General features: G+C 38.1%; 1 protein-coding gene across 1 annotated transcript; it reads right to left on the minus strand.

Annotated features, from left to right (window-relative positions):
• Nucleotides 1-2,995: 2,995 nt before the first annotated feature.
• On the minus strand, nt 2,996-14,128 carry LOC105444338 (mucin-5AC-like). Its single transcript, XM_030983859.1, has 6 exons — nt 13,765-14,128; nt 12,908-13,103; nt 10,112-10,350; nt 7,251-7,431; nt 6,453-6,685; nt 2,996-5,244 (listed from the first exon to the last, which is right to left on the minus strand). Exons 1-6 carry the CDS (start codon nt 13,826-13,828, stop codon nt 4,526-4,528), a joined length of 1,632 nt encoding a protein of 543 aa, XP_030839719.1. The 5' UTR covers nt 13,829-14,128; the 3' UTR covers nt 2,996-4,525.
• Nucleotides 14,129-16,099: the final 1,971 nt, after the last annotated feature.

The following is a 16,099-nucleotide window of genomic DNA, read 5'->3' on the forward strand; positions in this document are numbered from 1 at the left end:
GAATGATCAATCTAAAGAGTCATAGAGATTGATCCGAAAGGTTCTGAGAAGATACAATTTATGAATCAATATAAAACCATCTTGTCAAATTCAATTCATAAAAAGGGGTCAAAATAAATTATTCCATTTGTATTCGTAACATTGTATGTATGAAAGGATTTAAGAAGCATGTAACAAAAAGAAATATAAATATTAGAAGGGGAGGCTGAAATGTTATGTGAAAAATAGGAAGGATAAACCTCAGTATTCAAACAAGCATCATGCATATCAGCCGTCCAATTCATATCTCAAGAAACCCCTCTCTCGTTCATCTCTTCAATCAATTTCATTCACAAAATCAGACAAATCAACCACTTCGTTTCATTCATCAATAATTGTCCTTGAATTCAATGTAATATATGAACCAATTCATTAACAATTTAACAAATATTTAATTTAGTTATCGCAATCCTTTCTTAAAAAGATTGATTATCAATTCATCATTTTCATTCACATATATCATTAAACAATAGTATTAAAGTAGTCAATTGGTTAAGGTTCATTCATGAGTGAACAGTGAGATACTAACAGTTTTGCCATCAATATGGCATTAAAGATCATAAGAAAGTTTTGCTATTACACGTAAATCGGGCCAATATTTTTTCTTAAATAAATCTAGCAAACCCTAAATATATATCTTTTTTGTGTAACAAATATCTTACTTAGGGAGAGAAGAATTTATTAATTTCAGTAACTTTATGATGATGAAACGGTAGTAATTGAGAAGAATAACATTTTACAAGTTGAAACAGTAAATATGTCAAATTATCTAAGCATTGTTACTTATTAATAGGTTTTCCCAACAACAGAACTTCCATCATAAAATTGCGCTGAGTCTGTACAGTTTTAAAGATAAACTCCAGTTCTGGTAAAAAAAAAATTAATTCTCTCAGAATCAAACGAAACTTACACTGAATGTTCAAGATTACAAATAAATGACATGTGCCAAACAATTTTGGAAGGAAATTTATATACTGGCTGAGTAATGAACATAGAAAGACAAGGAAATCAGGGTAGTACTAGCCCCGACACCATGTGTGTTGTCCAATATATAGCTTTCTGTTTACAGTGCTTGTTACTTTACCAAGACTCGGCTAAATTTATGATGATTTTGATAACTCTAGAACCTTGCAGTGCACACCAATACTTACATGCTATATGATCAACTGTTTCTGATCCATTCCACACCTTTTCTTTCACAATGCAATCGCATTACCAGAACTCACCTTTATCTTTAAGGAAGTAAATTCGAGAAAATACCTTCCATGAATTTTACAACTATATGTTATGAAGGGGAAAATAGTATTTTTTAAAGGAAATATATCCAAATACAATTGTATTTATTATTACTATTTTTGTATCTTCAAAATGTCATCTAATCACTTCATAAAAGATAACATAGTCTTCCTCATGCAATATATGTAAACAAACAAACTAAATCTTGATCATAATTACAATTCCTAAACGACATCACTGTCAGGACTGTATTCCAATGCATTTACTTGTATATGTACATTCTCTCCTATAACTTCACATATTATTTCGTCTGTCATCCCTCTTGTATCCCAATACAAACAAATAACACAATAATACACTTCAATAATTGTGTGATAGCCTGACAACGACTACTGGGAGCCGGCTGTTTATTCAATATGAATGTTTAAAAAAACATTTCTTCTCGTTTCCTTCAGGAAACACGACCGACCATGGTCCAGGATTAAAAACCAGAGGTAAAACTCTACGAGAATAAAAACTCTGGAAAACCTTAACAATAATAATAATAATATTTAGATTTAATATAGCGCTTAATACAATGTCTCTAAACGCTTTACAAATATACTATTACCCCGGTCATCGGATTCAGTGCTTGCCCGCACACACTGTGTGCATAGTCTCCACTCCTTGAGGAGCATTCCAGCCAGGCGTTACTTGACGCTCAAAAACTGTTTGAACAACAATGACGGTCGCATCCTACCGGGTACCCATTTAACACCTGGGTGGAAAGTAGCAAGTGCAGGTTAATATCTTGCCAAAGGATATTAGTGCCGTGTCGGGATTCGAACCCTCGACCTTCGCATCTCTAGTCAAGCGCCTTAAACCACTCGACCATGACACTCGACTCTCGACCACTTAAGACCCATGTCATAACATAACATAACACATCGCACTTTCATTGTAAATAAAACTTGTCTCGTTGAAAGCTCAAGCTAGAACGATTCATTTACATGTACCAATTGATGCCAGATAGCACAACTGTACGAGCTGCCTATGTAAATTAAATTTCATCGGGGCAACGGCCCCTTACCCAACATAAGTATGCATTCATTACGATACAAACAACATTTGCCAGCTATACAATAGTACCGCAGACAAATAATATTCTTATGCACATGGTCAGCATTTTGAGCTCAATTTCCTGATTTGTTTCCTGCAAATTAACTATTTGATACTATGTAATTTTCAGATATATATACTATAATTTGGAACATTCACAATAAATGTCACGATTTCCTCGATTTTAATTCATTTTTGCATTCAATCGGTTGCTTTTTTCGCCTCTCTGCGCGGTCGCTCGTTTGCCACACGTGCAATTTCACACACACAAAATTAAATAGGCACCAATTGATGGAAGGACTGCTTTGTGCAACACAATGGCTTGGCAAAATGATTCAAAATTTCCTAGTCTTCATTAGCTTGACAACCCTGTTAACAACGGTATGGAATAATCTCGCACTTGTAACAATATAGATAATCTTGAAGTCTTTGGTATCTATCCCATGACGAATACCATGTGGAACAGGGAGATTCTTTGTGTGGCACATAAAGAGATATTGGCCCGAATTCACAAAGGAGGTTTGTCGACAAACCTCCTTTTGTTTTTTACAAACCAGGTTTGTAAAAAAAAAACGCGTCAAAACGCGTCATGTGACGTACATAAACCTCGGTTTGTCGACAAACCTCCTTCGTGAATTCGGACCATTAAGTTTGTTTTCCTTTAAAAAGTTCCGAGAAACCCGCGTATCATACGAACGGGTTTGTCAGGATGGTGCCGAATAAGAAATAACAGAATTCGGTAACCTGGTATAGTATCATATTAATCATAATGTAAATAAAAGCCCTGACAAAAATACAGGGACACAAACAAAAAAATTAAGATCAAAGAAAGAGGTGAATGATTTTTTATAATTGAAGTTCATACTAACAAAACCAAAATTGGTGATAATAATCAAAATTGACTGATTGCCAGTGACTGATTGCCATATAATACTGAAGTGAACAACAACAACTTGAACAAATCAACTGTTCTTTAATATTCCATTGATATATCAGAAGACTTACAGCAAACGGGGAATATGATTCCAAAATGAAGTACCTTAAATATCACACATATTCCCCTTTCATATTATTCCAGCTGACATGAAACCTGATTATCCTGATCAATCAATTATTTGAAGACAACGTATCTCATGTATAAGGTTTTCATTTTTAAGGCAGATTCTAACCCTGGCCGAAACAAATCAATAAAACATAATAAAACAATGTTTGTAATATATTTATTTAAAATTGATAACGGGATAACATGCTTAAATAAAACGACGAATAACAACTTCAGAACAACAGATTATCATAAAATTTATTTTTTAAATTGTCACGACAGATGTTGTCAATGATTTACGAAGGGTTTCAAAGTAATTTGTAGGCTTTCCAAATATCTTCTCGAACGACCAAGATGCATCGAAGTCATGTATATCTTGTTGAATATTCTGTTGTTCTTTTCCTTCTTAAGATTCGGATGTAAAAAATTAATAGTATATTAAATATATCGATATTCTGATAATATTCAGATCGCCCACAATACACTAGATACCGAATATGTTTTGTATTTACTTCAAATTACACGCGTTATTTATTCATTTTACAGAAACCAAACATCAATTGACAAACAAGTGTAGAACTAACACTTGATAGGCAATTTATGCGGCATACATTTTTTTAATTTTTAGAAATAACTTTTAAAACAGCTGAATTTGATATGTTGAGGTCATTCCCGGTGATCTCGGTCATCTCGGAGCCCGTTCTGGTGACATGTCGAAGATGGCGTCCTGTAATGGGAGTTCTCGACGACGCGACGATGAGGAGATACAACAGGCTTCCGCAGCGCTTTCAGACCTTGAGACAGGCAGGACAACTGGAATGTCGGACTTCTAGAACCAACGGGAACTGTATTTCAGATACCTCCTGGAGACTGCATCATTAACCTGTGAGCACTCTGTAGAAAAATAAAAATAACAACGCAGCCTCTGGTGTTTCGCCAGGGCGTTTTACGAAGGGAAAAAAGGAGAACTGAGGTTATCGCTTACCCTGCAATGACCAGGTGCGCGTGCGCGCGTTACGATCGCTCACAGTTTGAAAGGTACAACAGAAAAACGACAACACAGACCAAACAACACATTCAACAGACACATCGTGTACTACAGGACTTGCCTTACCGACATGTATACCTACCTGTTTCCTCTGTAGACATTCTGACTGTTGGTGTTGTTTCTGACGTTGTTGGTGTGGGTTCTGTAGGTGTCGTGGCAGATGTTGTAGACCCCTCAGAAGAAGATCCCTCCTGTGTGGTACTTTGACTGGTAGTGCTCTCTGTTGTAGTCGATTGTGATGTGATGACATTTGTTGTTGGTGTGGTTAGCGGCAACGTTGTTGTGGACTCTGCTGTGGAAGGGCTGGTAGTAAGTTTGGTAGTGGTGGTGGACAGAGTCGTTATACCTTCTGTTGTTGTGGGGCTGTGAGTAGTGGTTGGTGTAGTATTTGGCACTGTCGTTGTCGCTTCTGATGTTGTAGGTTCTGTTGTTGTAGGGATGTGTGTAGTGTTTGGTGTAGTAGTGGGCAGTGTTGTTGTCGCTTCTGTTGTAGGACTAGGAGTTGTTGGTGAAGTCGTAGTAGGAATAGTTGTAGCTTCTGTTGTTGCGGCTTCTGTTGTTGTAGGACTGGGAGTAGTTGTTGGTGTTGTAGTAGGAATAGTTGTAGCTTGTGTTGTTGCGGCTTCTGTTGTTGTAGGACTGGGAGTAGTTGTTGGTGTTGTAGTAGGAATAGTTGTAGCTTCTGTTGTTGTAGGACTGGGAGTAGTTGTTGGTGTTGTAGTGGCCATTGTGGTTGTCGATCCAACCGTAGTTGCTGCAGACGTAGTATTTTGATTTGATACTGTACATAAAAGAGAAGGTTAATGTCTAGAAAGTTTGCTGGAATATCGCTATTATAATAGTAACATTACGAAGCACCTAGAATTATTAATGCACTATATGAATATAAAAAAAAATCTTCTCATTATCGTTATTGTTATTGTGATCATTATTGGTGTTGATTTTATTTCTATTTAAACAAAAGTATATTATTATTTTTTTAATTTATGGATATTCCTATTATTATCGTAATTATTCTTATCATCATTTTTACTATTATCATTATTATTGTTATCGTTATTATTCTCATTATCATTATTTGTTTTCTCTGGCCCTGTGCATTTGAAATCTAGTTGAAATCTCTCTAGTTCAATCGGAGGATCATGTATTAAACATGTGATCAGGGGATTTGTTTATGTTTAGGAAATAGATTACTTCCTTCAGGGTGATCCGACATTTGCCCTAGTGACAATTGCTTACAACCTTTTAAAATAAAATGTTCATCAAAGGTACTATAGTTTGGGTCCCGCCCCCCCTCCCCCCCCCTCCCCCCCCCCCCCCTCCCCCCCCCCCCCCCCCTCCCCCCACTCCGGGGTTGGAATGACCGCATGCGTGTTACCAAAATGTCCGGTAAAGGGGTACTTTTCGTGCCACAAAGTCCGGCCCGAAAATTGTAAAACATAGGGGTGTATTTGACTTTTCACCCGGAGATTTCTTTAAAAAGGGGTGATTTTTTTTTTCTTCTCTCATCTCTTTGGACTCCTGAGAAATTATTCCGAATTTAAGGGGGTATATTGAGCATTTTTCTTGATTTAGGGGGGTCTCCAAGGCAGGAAAACCCCACGAAAGGGGGGTTCGGAAATGTTGGCAGTCCTCAGATAGAGGGTGCTTTCAAAAAGAGGGAACAAGCATGTACGTACCCTAAATAACACTGAGTGGGGGCCGGGAGTTTGGGTAAGGATATATCTATTAGTTGTAGGTGAAGTTTGAAGTTACGGTTTTGGCTAATTCAGATATGACGTGGTAAACCGAGAGGAAAGGAGAGGGGTGGAAGAAAGTGAAAAAATGAGGGAAAAGAACCGCCGCGGTTTTTTGTTTTGTTAATAAACGTGTAAATGAACGGCAATCACGCGCTGCAAGGTTCCCAGTGTCACGTTTAAATTTTATTAGAAAATTACCCATGTGATCCATAAAGGGAGGGGTAGAAAAAAAAATATTTGTACACTATACCTGTCGCATTGTACCGGCAGATGTAAGGGTGTTTAACATCTTCGCAGGACAGGTGATTCCACTGGCCGGCTTCTGCTCTGATCATGGCTGCGCAAACAGGAGACTCACCCCCAGAATATTCGGAGATGTAGTTGTCATAATACGCGGTTGTCGTCGTGCCAAACTCCACCGATTGGTAAAATTGTCCACTGCCGTCTAAAATCTGTTGTGTTCCAATCCACATTGTATCAAACCTGCAGAGAAAATAAAAATAAACGGGTAACGTTTCCAACTCTGGTGATATGTCAGGCGCATAACACGATTGTAAACACTTTTGAGAAATAAACTTAAGCGTAGTTGAAGCAATAAACTGCGGCGGATTTTTATTATATACAAAAAAAGTGTGAATAAAAGTCAAATGCTCGCAATAAACGTCCTGCGAGCGTTCACCGACCTCTGTGTTTATGTCATTTTTTTAATTTAAAAAAAACACACACATATATGTCCAATTTCGATTTTACATTTACCAATCACTGTCATATTTCACTACAAATGGAGTACAGATTACCTATGTTTTACCAATAACTGCCCTACGATTGGTCAAACTCGTTGTAGCCCCCTTGTTGTGCAATTTTTCACTCGACTTTTTATTTTACATGATTGTGTTGTGCTTTACTTCTCTCAATGCTTAGGTAGCCCCCATAGGCCTATATAGTCCTACTGCAGGTTTATAACTCTCGTCGACTTTCAAAGGTGGGGAGGGGTCGTCCTTTAGCTACAAAATATACCAGATACGCCATTGATAATTCTCACACTTACTCTAAGCTTTGTTGATAGGAATGAATAAAGTCATTCAGCGTTTGGTCCTCTATGAAGGCCAACTTGGACCCCATGGCCGCACATTCCAAACTGGCATCCAGTGCTCTATACTCTTTCATCGAAATCCAGTAGCACTCGGTGTACCAAGGGGTCGTGTATGACAACATGTTGGCAGGGCAAACTGAGATGGAAAGCAAAGAGTTCGGCATGTTATTTCTGAAAGTGCAAACTATTCTGAAAACGGTGTTATCTTTTATGTCAGGAAAACGAGTTTAATGTTAAGAAGGTTTACAAAGAACAGAATTGTAAACCGTTGCGTTGGTGCTTGTGCAGTTGTCTGTTTAAAACTGGTAGCTTCTAATCAAAAAGTTATATCATTTCTGACATTGAATCATATTTTCATGGTAAAGGGTAACTAATACCATGTCTACTGATTATATTCATAATTGTGCTGCCACGGATGACTGAGCAGCAGGCTTTTCAAAAAAGTGTTGTCAAAATCCTCTTGTAACATGTTTGGGCTGAAGCAATGAACGTGGGTCAAAAGCCATTATATGTGTTTTATCTGATTCTTAATTATATCGATCTCTTAATAAATTGAATATCATGCAGGTGAAATGAAAAGGTGTTGATAATAACTTAAATTGAAGGAACTGCTTATTACAATTAAAATTTATAATATTCTCTTTGTTATAATGTTGACAATCTTAACTGTATTCACACCTTTGAAGGTAACCCTTCTCATTGAATGATAGAAAAAAAATTTATGAAAGTCTACAGTCAATTTCTTTGATGTTTATCGTCATATGTATTTTCATGTTTATTTGGGTTAAGTAACCTGTGATTTTTCATTCGTTACTCGAGATAAACACCGTATGCTCCTTAGACGTGTGAAATGGCGCAACGGAAAAAGTGAGCAGAGAGAACTGAGATATCATGACATAAAGAAGTTAGTAGGATGGTCAAAAATAATTAAAGGTTAACCTATGCGCTGCAAAAGCCTAGATACCTTGCATTATTTTAAACAATAGAGTAAAGAAGCACGTGCCATAATTTATTTTTAAGATGATTTAAGACCAAAGAAGCGAATGCATACGGCTTGATCTACAGGCGTTATATCACTCCAAACATGGTACAGGGCGATTTTAACAACACTTATTAAAGACCCTGGTGCTCAGTCACCCGTTGCAGAAATATTAAAAATATGGTGTCATTGGATTGAAAAAAATTTACTCGTGATCATGAAATAAACTTGTATTTAAAGTTCATATTGTTAATGGTTTTTCAATTGAGACCTACCTACCAAAGTTGGGTAGACTTTTTATACACACTGTACAGCCCTCCAAATGATGAAACAGCACATTTTAGTTTTTAGAGTGTACATATTGAAATGATCCAACATAAGAACAAGAATCTCCAAAAGTTAATTGAGGATTAACTTTCAAAGATTCCTGTTTACGCCCTTGGTAATGATAGTCATTACAAAGGGCATAGGCAGGATTCTTTGAAAGTGGGCATCGCTTACTTTTTTTAATAGACGTGTATACAGATCGGGCACTGATTTATACAAGTCTATTAAAAAAGCAATAATTATGAATAATAATGTTGTTTGTCGTCTTCCACATACGAAGGCTAGACCGCGCTGGGATTGAAGGGATCGTTTAACAATGTTAAATCTGAGATACACGGTCCTATATGTTACCAATGTTTGTGATACGGTGTAATATTGAAGCCCTAAAAATAATCGCGCTTCAAAATGATCAAGAAGTGCCTCAAAAAAGTAAAAAATCTTTGAGTGACCGGTTTTACCATACTCGTTTTCCCCAATAGACTGTAGTGTTATGAAAACCGTTCGGCGAACGGTTTTCAAAATTTGTAATTCCAATCATTAATATCTTGATAATCAGACAGGCGATCGGCTTGTAAAAGTCATGGGGTTCCTGACTGACCTAAAGGTTTATAATTATCATTGCAGCATGAGCTAAATCAAGGATTATTTCTAAAGGATCTAAGACAAAGTTACCGGATCCCTTTAAGTATAAAGTCACGTCAACCTTGCGTCAATAAAGCGGCATAACGCATGACGTCACGTTCATATCTCCAAATTGGCATAGTCAAATTGAAACTTGGTACAATAAGAGTATTAAAGGGAAAGTCCACCCCCAAAATAAGTTTGTTTCGATAGAGGCAGCATAATAAGAAAATCAGGTGAGTGAAAGTTTGAGCAAATTCTGAATGAAAATAAGAAAGTTATGAATTATTGAAGTTGTGATCAATCAAATACAAATTGGCAACTCTGTGACTTATTATACGAGCTCTCCTTCATTTGCTTTGTGCATAATATTCCATAAAATCATGTTTTCTTCGTTATTGATGACGGAATATATATTTGTTCCTTGCAGGGGGAGTATAGAAACATATTTGCAATTATTATATTTAGGGTGCATGTATGGTTGAAATTTTTCTTGAGGGAAAATGAAAATTTTAGATTTTTTTAGTACTGAGCAAATGGAAGTTGAGCTCGCATGATACGTCATAGAGTTGCCAATTTGTGTTTGATTGATCACAACTTCAAAAATCCTAACTTCCTTTAATATTTTTAATCGGAATTTGCTCAAACTTTCACTGACTTGTTTCTCTCATTTTTCTACTCCTATTAAAACTAACTTAATTTAAGGGTGGACTTCCCCTTTAAACTTGGTCTAGTAAATCATCACCATAATTTAACATCACCACCACCACCATGTCTATCATCTTCATCATTCTCGTTGACACATAACAACGTGACAAAATAAAACAGACCACCTCGTATTTGGTCACAAGTATATATACACGTCTCGTTAAAGGAATAGATAACTTACGAGTGAATGGGTTGGGATTAGGTGGTTGCTGACAAATAACCCCCGCGGCAAATATGGTAAATGTTGTACAGGTGAAGTCTGTCCATTCCCCATCGGCTCGCTGCATCACGGCGCAGTCGGAGCCAAAGGCGTTATCTGGTTCGTCTGATTTCCAGTTGTCGTAGGTCAGTACCTCGTTCAGCATGACGTCGCGAAATAAATCTTCTTCATAAAGATCGTTGACGCCTATCCAGTAATTGCTGCATGCCATACACGGTAAATACAAAGAATAGTAGACAGTATATTATTGAGGGCGTTAGTAAGAACTATTCACAAGCTGTACCTTTGGAACAGTCTGGACAACCGAAGCATTAGCCTCAGGTGTTTGGACTGTTTCGATTATTATTGTCAGGGGCGGATCTAGCTTTTTTGCCAGGGGGGGGGGGGGGGGGGGGGGGGGGGTTTTATCCAGTGGCGGATCAAGGATTTTCCGAAAATCTCTCCGACCGATATTTCACCTAGTGGGGGAGGGGGGGAGTGAGCCCTAAAAAAAAAAAAAAAAAAAAAAAACATTTGTCCCCGATATTTCAATTAATTAAAAAAATGTTTTACTTTTATTTTCATTTTCCCCCCTTTTCACATGGCCGCCCAGGGGGGGGGGGGGGGGTTAAACCACCGACCCCCCCCCCCCCCCCCCTAGATCTGCCCCTGATTGTATCGCCTGAAAAATGATATGCTGATTTGTTTCATAACATCGTGGCAGGAATCTAGCTGTCATTTTATAAATTACTCCCATTCCATATTTTGTAGATCTAGAAGCAACTTCTATACAAAGAAAGACGTAACAGAAAGAAATGATAGTAAGGACTTTTAGATTGAGGGGACGAGAACACGACGAACGCCGACTGATCATGCGTGTCAACGTACTCAACTGCCCATGTTGACTACAATTAGAAATATTTTAGATCAGGCCTTCTCAACTAGTTTATTAGAAGTGCCAAAACGAAAAGAATTTGTAGTTGAAGTGCCACCCTGTATGGTTGACTGTGCTGCGAGGGAGCGTAGCGAAAATGGGTAGGGTCCAGGGGCGAAGCCCTAACGGGGGTAGCAGGGGGCAGATTTAGGGCTTTCTAAAGGCCCAAATGGGGCATTTTAACACCATTTCATTCCACAATATAATCAATCATAACTTCATATTGATGTGAAAAAATTAGTACAATTCCTAGGTACAATTACGCTGGAGGTATATTTATTTGTAGTTTTTTGTGTGCAATAAACACGGCAAATGTCGAAATAAAGGGAAAATCAAACAAACAAAAACAAGATGTTTCCAGAGATTGGCAATGTTAAAATTGGTATCCAATCGTAAGCTAATTGTTGTTCAGATCTTAGGTTTAGATTCGTATAAAATGGTAAAAAAACCGATAAATTCCCGTTTCTTCCTGTTTGTTAAGCAGGCATTTCGGGCTCAAATTTGACTGCAACTTCTTGATGTAGCTGAGCATTTATTTCTAAAATATATATTTTCTTTCTCTCTTTCTGTTTTTTGTTTTGTTGTTGCAACAGTCGCGCGTCACTCCGACTGACCGCAAGCGCCACAAGTGGCGCGCGCGCCGCCAGTTGAGAAGGCCTGTTTTAGATTGCACTCGACGATATACATGCATGTAGGAAGTAACACTATGAACATGACGGACAAAGAAAGAGGAGAGTAAAGTCCCAGGACAAATATACAGTTCCTCATTTTACCCTCAACAATTGCTGTGGTAGACAAGGAACTGAGGAACTGTATATTTTATGCGCGCGAGGCATACTAGTACCCTGCTAGTACCGTACTAGATTTAGGAAAATCAAGGTTGACGCATTCTCGATCGCCGACCGAGACGACGTGACGCATGCGCAGTGCCTTAAAATGACATCACACGTTGCAGTCAAAGCTGTCGACGTGCAAATCTAAGGTCCCTAATGACCGGTCGTGGTGCTGAAGACCGGTATACAATATACTGCTGGCCACATGTCCGCTCTCAACCAATCATTTGATTAGTATCCAAGTCATCATTTTATAAAACAGTAACCATATACATGCAATACATAGCAGCTAAGAAATTAGTAAGAATTAACCAGACCAGGTACCTTTGGAACAGTCTAAAAAACCCGAGGCGATAGCAATAATTTTATTTTATTTTTTGCCTTCCTCCCCCCTGAAATTTGACAATCGCGCCAACCGATATTTCGCTCAGTTGGGGGGGGGGGGTTAATCTGTTGACTACTGAATTCTTTCATTGCCATAGGCTCAATACATGGGCCACCAGGTTCCAGTAAGCAATGGGTTAAGTAGCATTATTTGTATTTGTTCTACTAAGCACCCCCCCCCCCCCCCTCCCCTGCGTACGCGCCTGCATATATATATATCAAAGATTGATGCTTCGGCGACAATTTCATCTGGAATTATGTCTCCAACGTAGAACATGTACAAAATAATGTATATGATGTGAGGATGCAGAACTTTAAATTTTCGATGGCCTCTCTTTAGAAATCGTAAGCGTGAGTGATGATGAGACAAAGGACGTAGCTGAACTCCAACTTAATTGCAGGGGCGGATCTAGCTTTTTGCCAAGGGGGGGGGGGGGGGGAGTTGGTCCCGGAAATTGGAAAATTATGCCGACAGGTGTTTGGTTCGGTGGAGGGGGGGGGGGGGTAAGGTCAGTTTTTTCTCACCCTTTAGCACAATTTTTTTTCAACACATATAAATAAATTAAGTGGAGAGGGGGTTAACCCCCCCCCTCTACGTACGCGCCTGTAACAAACTACTATGCATACCTCTCACTCCCTTCGTTACTAAGGAGGTCGTGAATAAATGCGTTTTCATCGCCAGTGAAGATAGATGGTATATCTCCACCGTAGTCGTTTCGGCATGTCAGTCGGGCATCCTCGATTTTGGCTTTTTTCTCGGCATGGACATGGTAGCAAAATCCGGTATGTGGACTCAGGGATCCTTCAGAACAAAATTGTCCGTCTGTAATCATATTGGAGTAAAGAATGGATATACATTTCACACATGTTTGATGTGATGTGATTTTATTTCATTTTGTTTTTATTTCGTTTCTGATCAGTTCATTCAATCTCAATTCATGTCAAGACAAATTGGTGACAATTAGATCATTGGTAACGATTGATGACAAAATAATAATAATAATAATAATAATTATAAAACGATGATGATAACCATAAAACTCATAACAATAGTAATGGTGACGATCATGATGATCACTATCATCATCATCATCATCATCATCATCATTATAATAATGTTAATTATCAATAGTTAAGAAAATAATTATATAGCTCAAATTCATTCTTATGCGCACATATGTGATGTTCAATGTACTTGCAAGGTATAACTATTACCTCTGCTTTAGTCTTGCCGCCCTAAGGTTCAGAAACCATTTCCTACACTCAAGAAAAGAGTGACATATTATGCAAATGTCTAAAACTGTGGCATGATTACAAACTTAGTTCTTATTATAAATACATATATGATTTAGCAAAATTAACGTTAGTAATATGCAATACGGTCACATGTTAATGATATTTCTTCATTAAGAAGAAAATATCTTAGCTAAAATATAATCAATCAAATAACAAATTCATCAAAAATAGTTGTATATCATACTCACGGACGTCCCTGGCAATAAAAAGTCCCCCGAGGAGAATAGCGATACGAGCAGATATCGCCGTCATATTATCTTTCGTAATATTCACTCTGTCATATCAAATTTGCTTCAGTTGCTTGAAAATGTTAGGCTACGCTTTACAGCAAAAGGACATTCGTCGTTCATTCTAAGCGGTTGGAAGTAAATGGAAGAATACACAACCTCCTATCTAGTTTTGTCCACCCTTCGCCTTATGTACGCCTACATTCGACGATTAATCTCGAGAAAGTAATCGTTGGTTGATCGCATCGTCATGACTACAACGTAAACATATGCAGAAAAGTCATAGTTTGATGGAAGACCGATATGAATAAATCGACCACAGGTATCGACCGCCCTTTCCCGATGGCACTTAATTCATACGTCACGGTGAACGTAATTAGGGCACGTAATTTGACCCTTTAAAAAGAAGGTCGAGTTGTGAGAAAGATGAAGATAAAATTTGTGATTTTTCTTATTTCTTCATTCTTTTAATGTTAGTTTGTAAGAGTAGGTCTATCATATAAAAAATGTACCCTTAAAAGGAGGGTTCGACAGATGCCCACATATTCTGTTATGACAAGTAACAGCTAAAAGTTGTGGACCACAACTTTCAAGCCACATTTCTGCGTAAAGTGGATATGACCTCTAGCAAAACTGGGCAAATGTCTTATCATTTTGATTCCAAAACATCCAGGGGCGTAAATCCGTACCGAGGAGTTGGGGGGGGGGGGGTGATCGGCGATAGCCATCACATACTACACGCCAGGCGCGTACGCAAGATTTTAACATTTATAAATCGGGCCGAAAATTTCGCAACGACTCAGCCGACCGCTGAATAAGCATTATTTTCAGGGGGGGGGATGCAGGGGGGATGATATCAGGGGGGAATGTTTGTACAGGCCATCCCCCTACTTCAAGCCAGGGGGGATGCAGCCCCCCATCCCCCCGGGATTTACGCCCCTGAAAACATCACATAATACACCAATACTTATCTGCAACATGTTCAGCCTTTTCCGATCGCATGACTAGAACTGAAATTTATCTTTAACATTATGTGCGTGTGCCCGATTTATCGACCAGTCTTCGACTAATTAATTTTCTTTTCAAGAAATGATGAGGAAAGCAACATCTGTTTATTGATTAGGACGTAGTCCATAACATTTTGTTTATACCTCCATTTGCCTCTCACCTTTCACTTGCTTTTCGTGTCGGTGGTTATTGAATTTGAAAAATTTGCAGCAATTAAACCCAATGTATAAAGAGAGAGCGAGAGAACGATGATGGAAATCGAAAGAAAACTATACAGTGCGTCCCAGAAAAAAGCGAAACCGAGAATTATCCTTGATTTATCATAACGTAGTCACATTTATAATTACTAAATGACACATATTTGGAAAGCTTAGATCCTCCTCTTTCATTTGATGCATATTTTGCGTATCAGGAAAAATGAACAAGGAATGAAAAAGTTCTGTTTGTTTAGAGTAGTGCTTGCATTTCCATAATTTTATCAAACGAACTCGTTTTCAATGGGTGCCTGCCATAGCAACATGCAGAATTGACAACAGACTTCACTCTGTTTCGTTGACAATCAGCCATGCATGAAGTCTTTCGTCTTCGGCTGATTGTCAACGGAATGTTAGTTATGATAAAACATCGATAATTCTCGGTTTCGTTTTTTCTGGAACGCACTATTATGTACAACGAGAGGACAAAATCAACCAAAGGGAAGTATTTTCCCCAAAAAATATTCTGACGTTCCGAAACGATACAAGCACTTATGAAGCACACTATTTAAACGTATCAAATATTCATTAATTAAACTCTTACACTGTGGAATTTTCCCATTGACATCAATCATATGATATTATTTTCTTATCATTATCATAAAAATAATATAAAATAGTACATTGTTCCGTATAATGCAAGTCGATGGTGGAAAGCGGCAGGCGCGTACGCAGGGGGGGGGGGGGGGTTTGGGGCTAAACGCCCCCCCCCCTCCCTTGAGTTTTTTTCATGTATAAGTTTTGTGTATTTTTTTTTGAGAAACCGCCCCCCTTTTGTTTGTTTGTTGTTGTTTTTTAAATAAATAAATAATAATAATAAAAAATTATGCCAATGGCTGACCTTAAAAAGGTGACCTTACCCCCCCCCCCCCCCAACGGAACAAAATGTCAAATTTCCAAATTTTGAGACACAAAAAAAAGTGTCCTCTTACCCTCTTAAGGGGGAGGGCATAACTATGTTTTATGGATGACTAAGGGTAACTGGGGGACGGGTAGGGCTGGATAAGGGGATATAAAGCCCCATATGTAACCTT

The sequence above is a fragment of the Strongylocentrotus purpuratus genome, unplaced genomic scaffold (assembly GCF_000002235.5).
Source record: "Strongylocentrotus purpuratus isolate Spur 01 unplaced genomic scaffold, Spur_5.0 spur5_scaffold_13, whole genome shotgun sequence".
Lineage (NCBI taxonomy): Eukaryota > Metazoa > Echinodermata > Echinoidea > Camarodonta > Strongylocentrotidae > Strongylocentrotus > Strongylocentrotus purpuratus.

Excerpts from the sequence above, each read along its gene's own strand:
- LOC105444338 (XM_030983859.1), bottom strand. The coding sequence starts at position 13,828 with ATGACGGCGATATCTGCTCGTATCGCTATTCTCCTCGGGGGACTTTTT. Across the intron at positions 13,104-13,764 it reads TTTTATTGCCAGGGACGTCC|ACGGACAATTTTGTTCTGAA; the intron begins GTGAGTATGATA and ends ATATGATTACAG. Across the intron at positions 6,686-7,250 it reads TCCTATCAACAAAGCTTAGA|GTTTGATACAATGTGGATTG; the intron begins GTAAGTGTGAGA and ends TTTTCTCTGCAG.